The sequence below is a fragment of the Arachis ipaensis genome, chromosome B05 (assembly GCF_000816755.2).
Source record: "Arachis ipaensis cultivar K30076 chromosome B05, Araip1.1, whole genome shotgun sequence".
Classification (NCBI taxonomy): Eukaryota; Viridiplantae; Streptophyta; class Magnoliopsida; order Fabales; family Fabaceae; genus Arachis; species Arachis ipaensis.
Window position 1 is genome coordinate 142,468,322 of NC_029789.2, and position 12,057 is coordinate 142,480,378.

General features: G+C 34.4%; 2 protein-coding genes across 3 annotated transcripts; one reads left to right on the forward strand and one right to left on the reverse strand.

The window, feature by feature from the left end:
- On the reverse strand, nucleotides 481–7,989 carry LOC107641385 (lisH domain and HEAT repeat-containing protein KIAA1468). Its single transcript, XM_016344880.2, has 20 exons — nucleotides 7,531–7,989; nucleotides 7,261–7,410; nucleotides 6,597–6,796; nucleotides 6,275–6,382; nucleotides 5,907–6,077; nucleotides 5,275–5,805; nucleotides 5,083–5,157; nucleotides 4,879–5,007; nucleotides 4,723–4,797; nucleotides 4,411–4,620; nucleotides 4,051–4,203; nucleotides 3,701–3,915; nucleotides 3,171–3,288; nucleotides 2,945–3,077; nucleotides 2,668–2,875; nucleotides 2,456–2,561; nucleotides 1,883–2,023; nucleotides 1,686–1,809; nucleotides 1,438–1,557; nucleotides 481–960 (listed from the first exon to the last, which is right to left on the reverse strand). Exons 1-20 carry the CDS (start codon nucleotides 7,742–7,744, stop codon nucleotides 590–592), a joined length of 3,552 nt encoding a protein of 1,183 aa, XP_016200366.2. The 5' UTR covers nucleotides 7,745–7,989; the 3' UTR covers nucleotides 481–589.
- LOC107644556 (protein PLASTID MOVEMENT IMPAIRED 2-like) lies at nucleotides 8,559–11,158 on the forward strand. Of its 2 annotated transcripts, XM_016348440.2 has the most exons (3): nucleotides 8,559–8,872; nucleotides 8,991–9,051; nucleotides 9,152–11,158. In XM_016348440.2, exons 2-3 carry the CDS (start codon nucleotides 9,031–9,033, stop codon nucleotides 10,913–10,915), a joined length of 1,785 nt encoding a protein of 594 aa, XP_016203926.1. In that variant the 5' UTR covers nucleotides 8,559–8,872; nucleotides 8,991–9,030; the 3' UTR covers nucleotides 10,916–11,158. The 2 variants fall into 2 exon arrangements, with proteins under 2 accessions (XP_016203926.1, XP_020958707.1); XM_021103048.1 differs by having other exon boundaries at nucleotides 8,559–9,051.

Genomic DNA, 12,057 nt, shown 5'->3' on the forward strand with positions numbered 1-12,057 from the left:
CATCTGTCATGTGTCATGCTTGATAATAAGCATGCAATATTTTGTCACCAAAAAAAAAAGCATGCAATATTTTCATAATAAAATTTGAAGGATGGGGTGCTACTAAGTTTGAAGTATTTTAGCAGTGCATTTACCGTAATATTTGTACTCCGACTACTCTTATAAAGATTGTTTCATTTCTATTTCCAGCCAATGTGAAATTTATGATTCTGATAAAAGTTAATTGATTTTCATCTGTCATGCTTGATAATAAGCATGCAATATTTTGTCACCAAAAAAAAAAGCATGCAATATTTTCATAATAAAATTTGAAGGATGGGGTGCTACTAAGTTTGAAGTATTTTAGCAGTGCATTTACCGTAATAGTCATCATTTGTACTCCATCACTTTATATTACTTTATAGTTCTAATGTAGATTAGGTAAAGCTATAAATTTAGTACTAATGTTTTTCCCATGAATCATAGTATTAGTATGATATTAGTATTACAAAAAAATAAATATACTGTTCGAACATTTTTTAAAATAAAGCAATATATATAAAAAAAATGAAAAAAAAAAAACTCGGCACATAAAATACAACCTCAGCTCCTATGGATTTTGAGCTTCGTCAGGTGATCTTCCCTTGGCACGAAGTATCTCGCTAAAATGTCCCATCATGAGTCTCCGAAATCTAGTATCCTCCCCGGAGGCAGCCAAGGCCGCTGCCCTAGGCGAAAGATTATTCGCCTCGGGTGGCGTGTCTGTGCTGTCTCTCTTGGTGCGCAACTCTCTCTCACCAAAGAGGTTGCTAAGTGATGATGCACGTGAGTGTTGACTTCTCAATCTGGTGCTTGCTCCTGATCTCTCCTTCATTATGATCTCAAGCGCTTCTTTGTGTGCTGGATCCAATGCATCCACGTCTTTCAATAGGTTATGTATAGATGGTAGCAGGAATTCCTTAACACTATTTGCACCAAGATCTACAACATGCATGCATGCACAAGACAAATATTAAAATTTGGTTTTGCACAGTATTTCTTAATCAAGGACAAAATTTTTGAATTTTTTGTACTCGTTGAAAATGAAGATAGAAATTATTTGTATTAATTCTCTATTACTTTGTAATTTTGTCTTAGAGTTAGAATCTAAAGGCATTCTAATAGTACAAGTTAAGAGTTCACACTATGTTGTAATTTAGTTTTCACACTACTAGATTGAATATCTTTTGTTTTTGGTTCTGATTCTAAGTTTTTAGTACTAAAAAATCAACTAACTTAGTCACCAAAGAATATCTTTGATCCGAATACAATGATTTTTTCTTGGTGCCTGTATTGGCATTTTCTTGTTTATTCTTTTACATTAACATCATATTTTGCACTTATTTATATAAATGTGATTGTACCAAGTCTTTTAGCGACAGATATTTTGAAACAAAAAGAGTAATTAATCAAACAAACCTGTAGCATCTAGAGCGCGAATCGCCTCACAAAATGCGTTAGCTCGCTCTCGCCGAGGAATCAAATCCCCTGAAGCAGTAGATGGAGCGGCTGTGAGTTGAGCAATCTTGGACAAAAGATGTAACATCATCAAGTTGAAGAAAACAAATGAAATGATAGAATTTTGGTGAACCTGAAAAGTAACAGAAAATTTTCCAAAACATTGATAATTTAATATGATTTCTAGAAATTTTCTTTCTGAAGGATATAATCTCTAAGCTGTTCTGTTGTATGAGGCACTGCAACCACCAGAGCATGAATGACAGCAATGGTGGCTTCATGGGATCTTTCTTCAAGAAATGCACCCATTTGAACTCTTATCTTGTCAACTATCTGCAACATATCCATTTGAGTATTAGTAACTTAAAAAAATCTGTATCAATATTGACAGAGTTTTGAGAGATACCATGTCAACTTTGAAGTTTTGAGCCACAGCACCAAAAGCTTCAATGCTGGCACACTTGACATTGATGTTTTGGTCAGATCCAAGAGTAACTAAAGCAGGTAACACATTTGTTGAAGCAACCTTTGCATCAACATATTGCACCTATCATGTATTAAAGACCCCTTATATGTTAGTTTCTGCATAGACATAACTGGTAACAAACAAAAAGTTAAACTAGTTTGTTGGTCTTTGTAATTTTTTCAAATTTGTAATTAGATCTTATATTTTAAAATTTTTTAATTAGGTCTCTATACCAGTTTTAAAGTGGTAATTAAATTCTTTTTAACAATAAATATTACAAAAACGTTTTCATCTATCTCAAACTACTAACGAATATGCCTCAGCATATCGTTAAGTTAAACATGTTTTGGTATGGTAAGGATGTGATTACAAAATTAAAACTAGTGTAGAAAGTAGGAATCCAATTAAAAACTTTAAAAGTGTAGAGACTCAGTTATAAATTAGTGAAATTATAAGGACAAACAGAACAATTTAACTCAAACAAAATAACTAAGAAAAACAATATAATCTTACAATAACTTTGAGCAGATTGGCAGCACTTGTTTTTATTTCCTCATTTGAGCTAACAACCATGTTCCATATGATATCAAATATCATACCATGGTTTTCTTCATATATGCTACAAAAATGTTTTCAATATATATAAGCTCATATATAGATAAGAGATTTTAAACTGTAAGAATCTAATTAAGAATCTCTATAGATTAGTTAGAGGATTGACAAACCAAATAAAGCGAACGGCATTAATAATCTCAAGGGTGTGTTTGGATGAAGGATTCTCCTTCTTGGAACTGTCTTCTTTTAGTAGAAGATTTCTCAAGTACTCTGCTAACTGATCTCTTTTCCCTGGAGCTCCCAAAATTCCAGCTAGCAGAAGTGGTAGCACACATGATGCAGCAATCTTTTCAGCAACAACATTCCTTGGTCTCAAACCTACAACAAGTGATCAGATGCCAAATACAGTAATGATGTAAATGGTTTTATATTAAATCGTATAGTTACCTTTAATTCTAGAATGAATAGAAGTTGGAAAGTATGTGAAATCGGCATCATCCCCAACTGCTGTTAAAAATACAGGTAGCATTATGCATGTTGTGTAGGATTCCCCAAACATTTCAGAAACAGATAACAGAAACTGCAAAAATCATTCAACAAAATCATCATTCAGTTGTTAACCATGCTCCTTATACACAATAAAGAAAAGGTAGAGACTAGAGACTATAGTGACCTTTGAGATTCGGCTCCGTAAGTTATCTTCTTTCCATGGTAACAAGCAAGCTAGCTGTATCAATTTGGGAAAGCACTCAACATGCATCCATTCAAATGCTTCCCATTCAACATGTTCCCTACCAGAAAGTGGAGACCATTCATGATCAGTTCATCAGCATTGAGAATAAAATCATGCACGCTTCTGTATGTGTTTTTGCTTACTCATGTGTGCTATGCTTATCATAATGGTTTTAGATTATGGCCATTCAGAAATATTAGGAAACATAAACATATTTGAAAGAGGAGATATATACACAAAAGGACAAAATATTTCTATCTTGGAAATTGGGAGAAAAAAATGGGATGAAATCTTTCTTTCTTATATTTGTCTCTATTATCTTTTTCTGTCTTGAAATACTTACTGAACATAATCTTATTATGATGAAAAGATGCGACGTTCAAGGCCCAAATTTTTGTTTCATACATTATTTTACATGTCTAATAATGGTCTTATTTATTTCATGGTCAACATTTTTCTTCTAAGCTTACCTTGCGTACGATTCAAGTAATGTGGTAGAGAACACCACTTTCTTAGATTCAGTGGTAGATGAAAAGGGACAAGTCTCAATTGCTTTCTGGTGCACCACAGGGAGCAATTCCACCAACATTCTCAATAGACAATCTATATTCCATCTCTCTCTTTCACCAAGAACATGAAGATGTGAATCAATAGAAGCTTTAACAGTTGATATAGGAGGACAATTCTGCAATTTGGAGGCACAAAATTCCACTCAAAATGATTGCTAACACTTAATACATGCTCCATAAGAAAGTTATGAATACTCTTGATCTGGGCAGTAAATATGCTTCAAGAACATTCAAAGTTTTTCTAAAAATACCTGAGCAGAAGTTAACATAAGAGAGAGTAAACCTCTCAAGACATGTTCATAGTTATTTCCCCATTTGATAACTGCAGGAACCAATTCCTTGAGAGTAGTTTCCACTACCACTCCTGAGGGATCACATATCAATTGGAACATCAACTCCTCCACCTAACAACATCAAATGAAAGAAAATAATTGGAGCAAACACATTTGTCTTAAATCTTTCTATACTTTATTCTTGAAAATTTGTCAATATTATATTATAGGAAGAATAATATAAAAGGCTCCATTCCCTGGACCATGGCTTCAACCTATTCCAGAGCTTACATTGCAGCCAATTCTCTCAAGTCAGAAATCTTCTCCATGATTGCTGACCTTGAAATATTTATCCATGTTCAGGAAAAATGGAAGCAGCATAGCCAGATTGTGAGCCGCGGCTGCTCGAACAATGATGGCAGCATCTTCTATTAGTTGCTGCACAATGGATAAAATAAGAGAGTCGCGAATCTCCGGCCGCACATATTCTGCTAGATCTCCACATGATTGAGCAACAAGCAACCTACGCTCCTCATACATGTGACTTATCTGTATAAAATCCATAATATCAACAAATTATAATAAACTTTGATCCTAATTTAGAATGGCAAAGTAGAGAAACTTGAACAAATCAAGGCATGATATATGTACTTGTTCCCAACATTGAGGAAGCAATTCTGTTTCTGTTCTCATCTCTCCCACATTCTTTGCAAGGCTAACACATGCCTGAAATGATAAGAAAGAAAAAAACATGTTGCATTGATGAACGGCGTCCTTGAAAATCCTAAGAAATATAATATAACTAACCTCCATTATTATTCTTCTTTGTTGTTCATCAGGGCGCTTGATCAAGTTAAACAATGTATGAGTCAAGGAATCGCGAGTGCTGCTATCTGGATGGTGCTCGATTGCACACATGATTAGAGGAATTAGCTCCTGGAAATGATCAATACTAATTCAATATATGTTGTAAATCCTAAACCTTAAACTCTAAATTAGTGACTGACAAACCTCACGATGGTTGATCAAAACATAAGGAACAATTTTAGGCAAAGCGTCCGCAAGTATCTGAATGATTACTAATCCCTGTCAAATAACAACAAACACATATAAGATCAATAGTACATAATTTACATTTTGATATAGGTAAGTAAATTCTCTTTCATTATTTACATCATTAAAGCTGATGAACAATTGACTTACCGTCTTCTCAGATATTGCTTCATTATTTACTTTGTCTAACTTTATTTGTAACCTGATATCATCATTTTTGGCTTCACTATGCTCAGAAACAATTTCAACATTTTCAATAGCAGCATCTACATTTGAAGGACTAAGCAATCCATCAACTAATGCATCTTCATGTTTATCATCATAATCACTAGGAGTTCTAACAACTGATGGTGGTGATTGAGCATCATCTCTCCGTGCGTCACTCTTGTTATCCTCCTCAACAGGGTGGGAGAATGATCCCTTGTCCTCATGAATTTCAATCACTTTGTCTTCAGCAACAGTTTCATTTTCAGAACCAATAGAACTGAGAGCTTCAGGAGCTTCATTCTTTACCTTCAACCTTTTGATTTCTATATGCAAGTTCTTAATTTCTTTCTTGTACTTATCTAAAGACTCTGCAGAATTAGATCCATCAATACGCTTTTTCATCTTCATGATATCGGTTCTGCAAACACGGAGCTCCTTTCTTTGATTCTCCAATGATTGCTTTAACAATTGTGCCTAAAATAGAGCAAAGAATCTCACAAGTCACTATCTAGGATATACTTTAGAGAATATGAACATTATTTAACTGAGACTTTTCAGAAGCATATAAGACCTACCAGGTTCTCTTTGTCTTTAAGTTCTTTCTTCAGTACCTCCAAGGATTTAGTCAATGTGTCTACTTTATCATCAGCCAATTTTTTATCATTCAACAACGTCTCCATTTCTTGATTCAACCTCTGATTTTCTTTGAGCAACATCTCATTTTCTCGAAGTTGGGCAATTTTTTCCTGCATATTGGTTATACTATATTTACATGAATCTTGAAAGGCCTATAAAAAAAAATGCATTAATATGTGTATGCAAACACAAGATAGACACAATTCTAATATTTAAGGATTAAGCCAAGACGTCAAGTTGGACCATTCATCAACACCCCTTTAGGAAGGAACCAATGAACAACTTCTACCATGAGTGTAAAAATTACCTCAGCAGCCCCTGAAGTTGATGAAATATAGTGATAATAGTAATGACGCAATGCATCTGGTATTACTGCTTGTGAATTCTGCACACTATCTAGGTTAACATCTGTAACCTACAGAAATAGTTATTGCAAATTAAACATTGCGCGAAATTAAGGCAGTGTTTGGTAAATATCTCAGGACTGAAAATACATAAACAAGAAATAGAGCAGAAAAGTTGTGTGAAGCAAATTAATCTGATCAAGTACTAATACATAAAGCCAACAAATGCAAAAGTGAAAGTAGTTAAAATGAAAAACGAAAAGTGGAATTAGATGCAATTCTTACCTCTTCATAAAATGTCATTGCAGTAAGGCGGTAGCCAGCAAAAAGAAGATATTCCTTCACAGCATAGTTAAGATCTCTTCGTTCAGTATTTTTGAGTGGTCCCAAATCAGTGAATGAAGTATTACTATTATTATTGTTCTTTTGTTCTTGAATTTGTTGCCCATCACTCTCTGGATCATGTTTACTACTTGATTGAGAAGCTGCATTCGCAGTAGAAGCATCATCAACCATGCAAGAATTACAACAATAATATCTATTATATATCCTCATAGAAGAATGTCACCAATGCAAATTAATGTATTTTTCAACAATCTCTATATAAATGCAAGTTCAGGATCATGCAAGCTTAGCATTTAAAAAGACATCCTAAACACCAAGAGCACAACAAACTTGTTTCAGAGAAGTAAATTTAGATGATTTTTTTTCTTGTCGTGTGAGGGGGAGCTTTAGAGCAATGGCTGAGTTGTCTCTGTGACCTCAAGGTCACTTCACTAATGCAATTATCTGCTTAGGCTGCTTACATTACACCTTTTAGATACGGTATTTTCCTGGATCCTGCTTTAATGCGAAATGCTTGTGCACTGGACAGATGATTACATAGATAAACATTGTAACAACCAACAATTCTTAAATAAGATATCATGGAAGAAAGATGAAAAAGTACCATTAAGCTGATCAAGGAATTGTGTTTTGCTCTCTAAATCAGCTTTGAGCTTGGAGATGTCTTCTTGTGCCAAACGTAGCTCATATTCAGTAAGGGCTAACTTGCTTTCTGCCTCTTCTTTCTCTTGCAGCAGAGTCTGCGGATCTATCACTGAAATTTCAAGCATCAACATCTCATTAATCAAATCATAAATCCCACACACATATTTAGAAAGAAACAAGCAACAATGGTGGTTAATTTTGAAATTAAAAGAGAGAATGAAGAACATGCATGATGTGAGAGAGTTGAGGCGAGAGATTTGAAGAGGAGGAAAGCGAGAGGGATCGGCGAAGTATTGTTTGAGGCGAATGGCTTGTTCGTTGTGGCCGTCGTCGAGGAGCTCGTGGAGGAGCTCGAAGGCGGTTAGAAGGTAGTTTTCCTCCAACAAGAAGTTAACCACACTGTTGCAAAGAGATGATTTCTCCATATCCATCACCTTCATCATCTTCTTCTTCTTCTTCTAGAAAGATCGATCTCATCCAATTAATTCTAAAAGGGAAATGAATTGAAGAAGAACAACAACCATCAATGGTTGCTTCCCAGAGTTTAATTTCTTCAGTTTCATGCAAGATCTTCCAACGTATGACTATCACCATGCAATTTCATTTTTGGAATTGCGCGCTTCTCGCTTCCTCTAATCCACACACCAATCATTGCAAATCATAGTTAAAATGTTCAAATTTATTATATTAAATAATTTAATCAACCGTATTAAACATGTCAAACCATTGATAGTTCTTAACTATCACGTTGTAGTTAGTAGTTATCTTATACCGAATTGAAATATGTTTTACTAATAAAATAAGGCGGAAACTCAGGTACAGTCGACTTTACGTGAAGTTGATAGCTGAGAGAGCCGTTAAATGATTTAACTGATTTAACTAAATTTTCATCTAACGACTCTCATCTATTAACTTCACATAAAATCAGTTTCCACCATAAAATAATTGAAATATAGCTATTGAACACGTTAAATAAGTGATGTAGAATTGAATATATATTTAAGAAACTTTTTTTTTTTAAATAATAAAGATTGATTTAACTAAATTTGTATCCGTTAATATGACAATCTGATATAAAAACTAAAGGAAAAAAAATCAAAATTTAGTAATGAAAATTCGTTACAAACTAAAATCATGTTCTACTAAAAATTATTAATTTCGGTATCACTCGATGTAATTATGTAAAAGTATAAATAATTAATGAAACTAAGAAGATCAAAATTTAGTGGACCAAAGAAAACGAAAATTGATGGGGTCCAATGAAAAAGAAAAAATAACGGAAAATTCCAGGACAAGAGTTTTGATACTTGATTGCAATGAAAAAGAATATTATTGAAAGAAGACAGAAAATTAAACATTACGAAAGATCCAAAAGAATAGTTTAGGACATGAGCAACGACGTATGTGTCCAACAATAGCCAGTCACCTGATCAGTCTGTCGCTATTGCTGTTGCATAATTTATTATTATTGTTTTAATTTGTGCCATTTGAGCTTTGTTTACATTTCTCAACCACAAAAACTTTCACCACCAACACCAACATTGTTTCTTGGGATAAACATTATCAGACTGGTAAGGCATTTATTTTGCTACCCTTTATGCTGTTTTCCTATAATCATTGCTTGAGTGTCTCAATAAGTAACCTAGTTAGTTAACCTTGTTACAATTTCATTTTTTGGCTACCTGGTAGGATTGCAGATTTCAATAGTCTTTCATTGAAGAAAAGCTACATGGATTGTTTATCATCTTCGGTATGTTTTCGCTTCAATCTTCATATATAGTTTTACTATAAGCAATTTATGAATTTATTAGATTTTTTGTGTGTTTATTCTTGCATGTTCTTTGCTTCAGAAGTACGCTTCAACATCAAGAGAGCTTCAAAGAGCAAGAAGAGATGCTGGTTGGTACAAAGAGAGAAGACGGGCTGCGGATTCTGCGAAAGCTGAAGCAGAGTATGAGCTTTCTACTGCAAAGAAGACAGTGAAAGATCTTTCTTCTATGATTGAGAAATCTAGCTACAAGGTGAAGGCACATAAGCAAGAAAGAGCATCACTAGAATTGAAGTTGCACAAGGCAAAAAGGAAGGATAATAGCCACAACCATGAATACTCACAAGTGATGAGAGAATTGGAATATGCTAAACACCAGTTGTTCCAGCTCAAGCTTGATGTGGATGCTGTTTTGAAAGAGAAATCACAAGCTGAGATGGAAATGGAAGCATCCCTATCGAGTGTGATGCACGGATCAAGAACAGTGGAATTGCTGAGGAAGGAGATTGAGGAAGCCAATGAAGAACAAGTGCTGGTTGAATTGGCCAGGATTGATGCTTTAAAAGAAGTGGAAGACATCAAAGCTCGGAGAGAAAAGGAAGCCAAGGAGATTTTATTCGAACTGGAAAAGTTAAGAAAGAAGTTGAAGGAGGGTATTGAAGAGATAAATAAGTCGAAAGAGCATGAAATGAAATTAGCTATGACATTGTCTGATGTTGGTGTCTTGCAGAACGAACTGAAGCATGCCAAAGAAATGGATAAAAGGGTTCGAAGACATGAGAGCACTGAACACATCGAAGGAGCTTCGGGTAAATGGGAGGAATTAAGCGAGTCTCCTCCGCTAGAGACTCTAGAAGAAGAAGTAGAGGTAGCAAAGAAAGATTTAGCTTTAATAAGGGAAGAAGGTTTCCAGTTTATGGCATCTATGGATGTGATAAGAAATGAGATGAAGCAAGTGAGTGCTGAGACAGTTGGCTTAAAGGAGGAATCAAAATCTGGTACAAAAGTTCAAAATCTCAATTCCAAGATTTTGAGAGCAAAATCTAAACTAGAAGGTTTGATTGCAGCAGAGGAAAAGGACAAATCAATAGTAACTAGTTTACAACATTCTTTGAATAAGCTTAATGCAGAAATAGAGACAGCAGAAAAAGAAAAAGAGCTTGTTTATCAAGAGGTTACAAAAACTAAAGCAGAGATAGAAAGATCTGAGTTTGAGAAAGACATGGCTGAGGAAAGGTTGAAACACATCATGAAGGAGCTTGAAGCAATCAAATTATCCGAAAGTTTAGCCTTAGAGAAGCTGGAAGCCCTCACAGAGAATGCAATGAGAGACAGAGGATTAGCTACACAGAACAGATCGTCGATCACAATCTCAAAGTTCGAATACGAGTATTTAACTAATCGTGCGGCCGAGGCTGAAAAAATCGCAGACAAAAAGGTTGCAGCAGCAAAGGCATGGACTGAAGCTGTCAAGGCTAGTGAGAAAGAGATACTGATAAGAGCTAAAATAGCTGAGACTGTAATCAAAGAGACAAAAGTAGAAGACTATAACAAAGAAAGGCTGGTTACAAAGAAAGTAGGTAGGGAAGAGTTAGAGAATTGGCCAAGAAAAGGCAAAAATAATGCATCAAGTGACTTGCAGATGCAGAGATCATTGTCTCAAAAGAGCAACAAATCCAATGGCAGTGTGACTCCTGCAAGGGGATCCAAATTTCAGAAGTCTGCTTCACCGGCAACTCGTGTGAGTCCTTTCACCATCAAAAAGAAGAAGAAGGTGATCCCAAACTTGACCAAGTTTTTCAGAGGGAAGAAGAACAAGAGGAGCAATAGGAATTCATCACAGTAACACTGCTTCAATATAACAGCATTGAGAAGGTAAAGCCCTAGTGTCAAAACAACAACACAGAATGCTTAGAGAAAAAGAAAAGAGACAAATACAAAATTAAGCAAAATTTCATTGTCTTGAAACAAAATTTGTTCGGAGACAGTAATAGAGACACAACTTTTCTCTATTATCTTTGTCTCCTGTTTCTGAATCTTTGTCTTGAGACACTTATTAAAGATAGCCTTAATGTCGTTTAAATCATTACAGAGCTTATCACTCTTGTTATTTTTCATCTTTGATATGTTTATGATAGTATATAATCCAAACTACACTTAATTTAAAGCCTTGCTTTTCCTCATTAACAATAATAAAAACAATGGGGCAACTAGTCTTATTGCACTATGCTAGACTGCTCATCTAGACTTTGTAAAGAAGAGTGATTCTACACAAGGATAAAGAATAGTGCTATCAAATATCTTGATTTATTTTTTGAGAATTTGTACAAATATGTTGGTGCATCAAGCATGTGTGGTGTTGTTAAGAATGAATTACTTCTTATACAATTGTTGTATGTTAATCATACTACTAGTATATAATATAATTTGAGTAAGCAGCGAACCCTATAAATGACAACTGAAATTAACTATAAAATTATGATAACTGGTATAGTTTGAATAAGTCCACTATTTGAAAACCTACAAACCATAGTTTAGGATTTATAAACGAACCGCTGACAAATTCATAAAAAGTTATACTGGTAGCTGAAAGCCAACTTTATTTATTTATAATTAATTCATTTTAAATGTTGTTATCATTATCCTAAGGAGGGTTATCCAGAAATGCTGAGGAACAATGAAAGGGAAAGGTATGGCAAAATGACAGAAAATCGAATCAGCAAAGATTCAAAGATTATCAACTCAATGGAATTATTATAAGCGGTTATAATATAAAAATATTTATTAATTACACCGGTTGTAATGTGTTTCTGCACTTAATTCATTAGTGGAGTTCGAACATTAAACAAAGCTGCAACTAAAAATTGATCTCTGAATATGTGAAACACCCTACGTTGCTAAGTTAATCTAAAGAAAATGTCTTCTTTTATATGAAAATCTTCTATAGGATTTGACATTATGGATGGTTTACATATCAAACATGAGAAT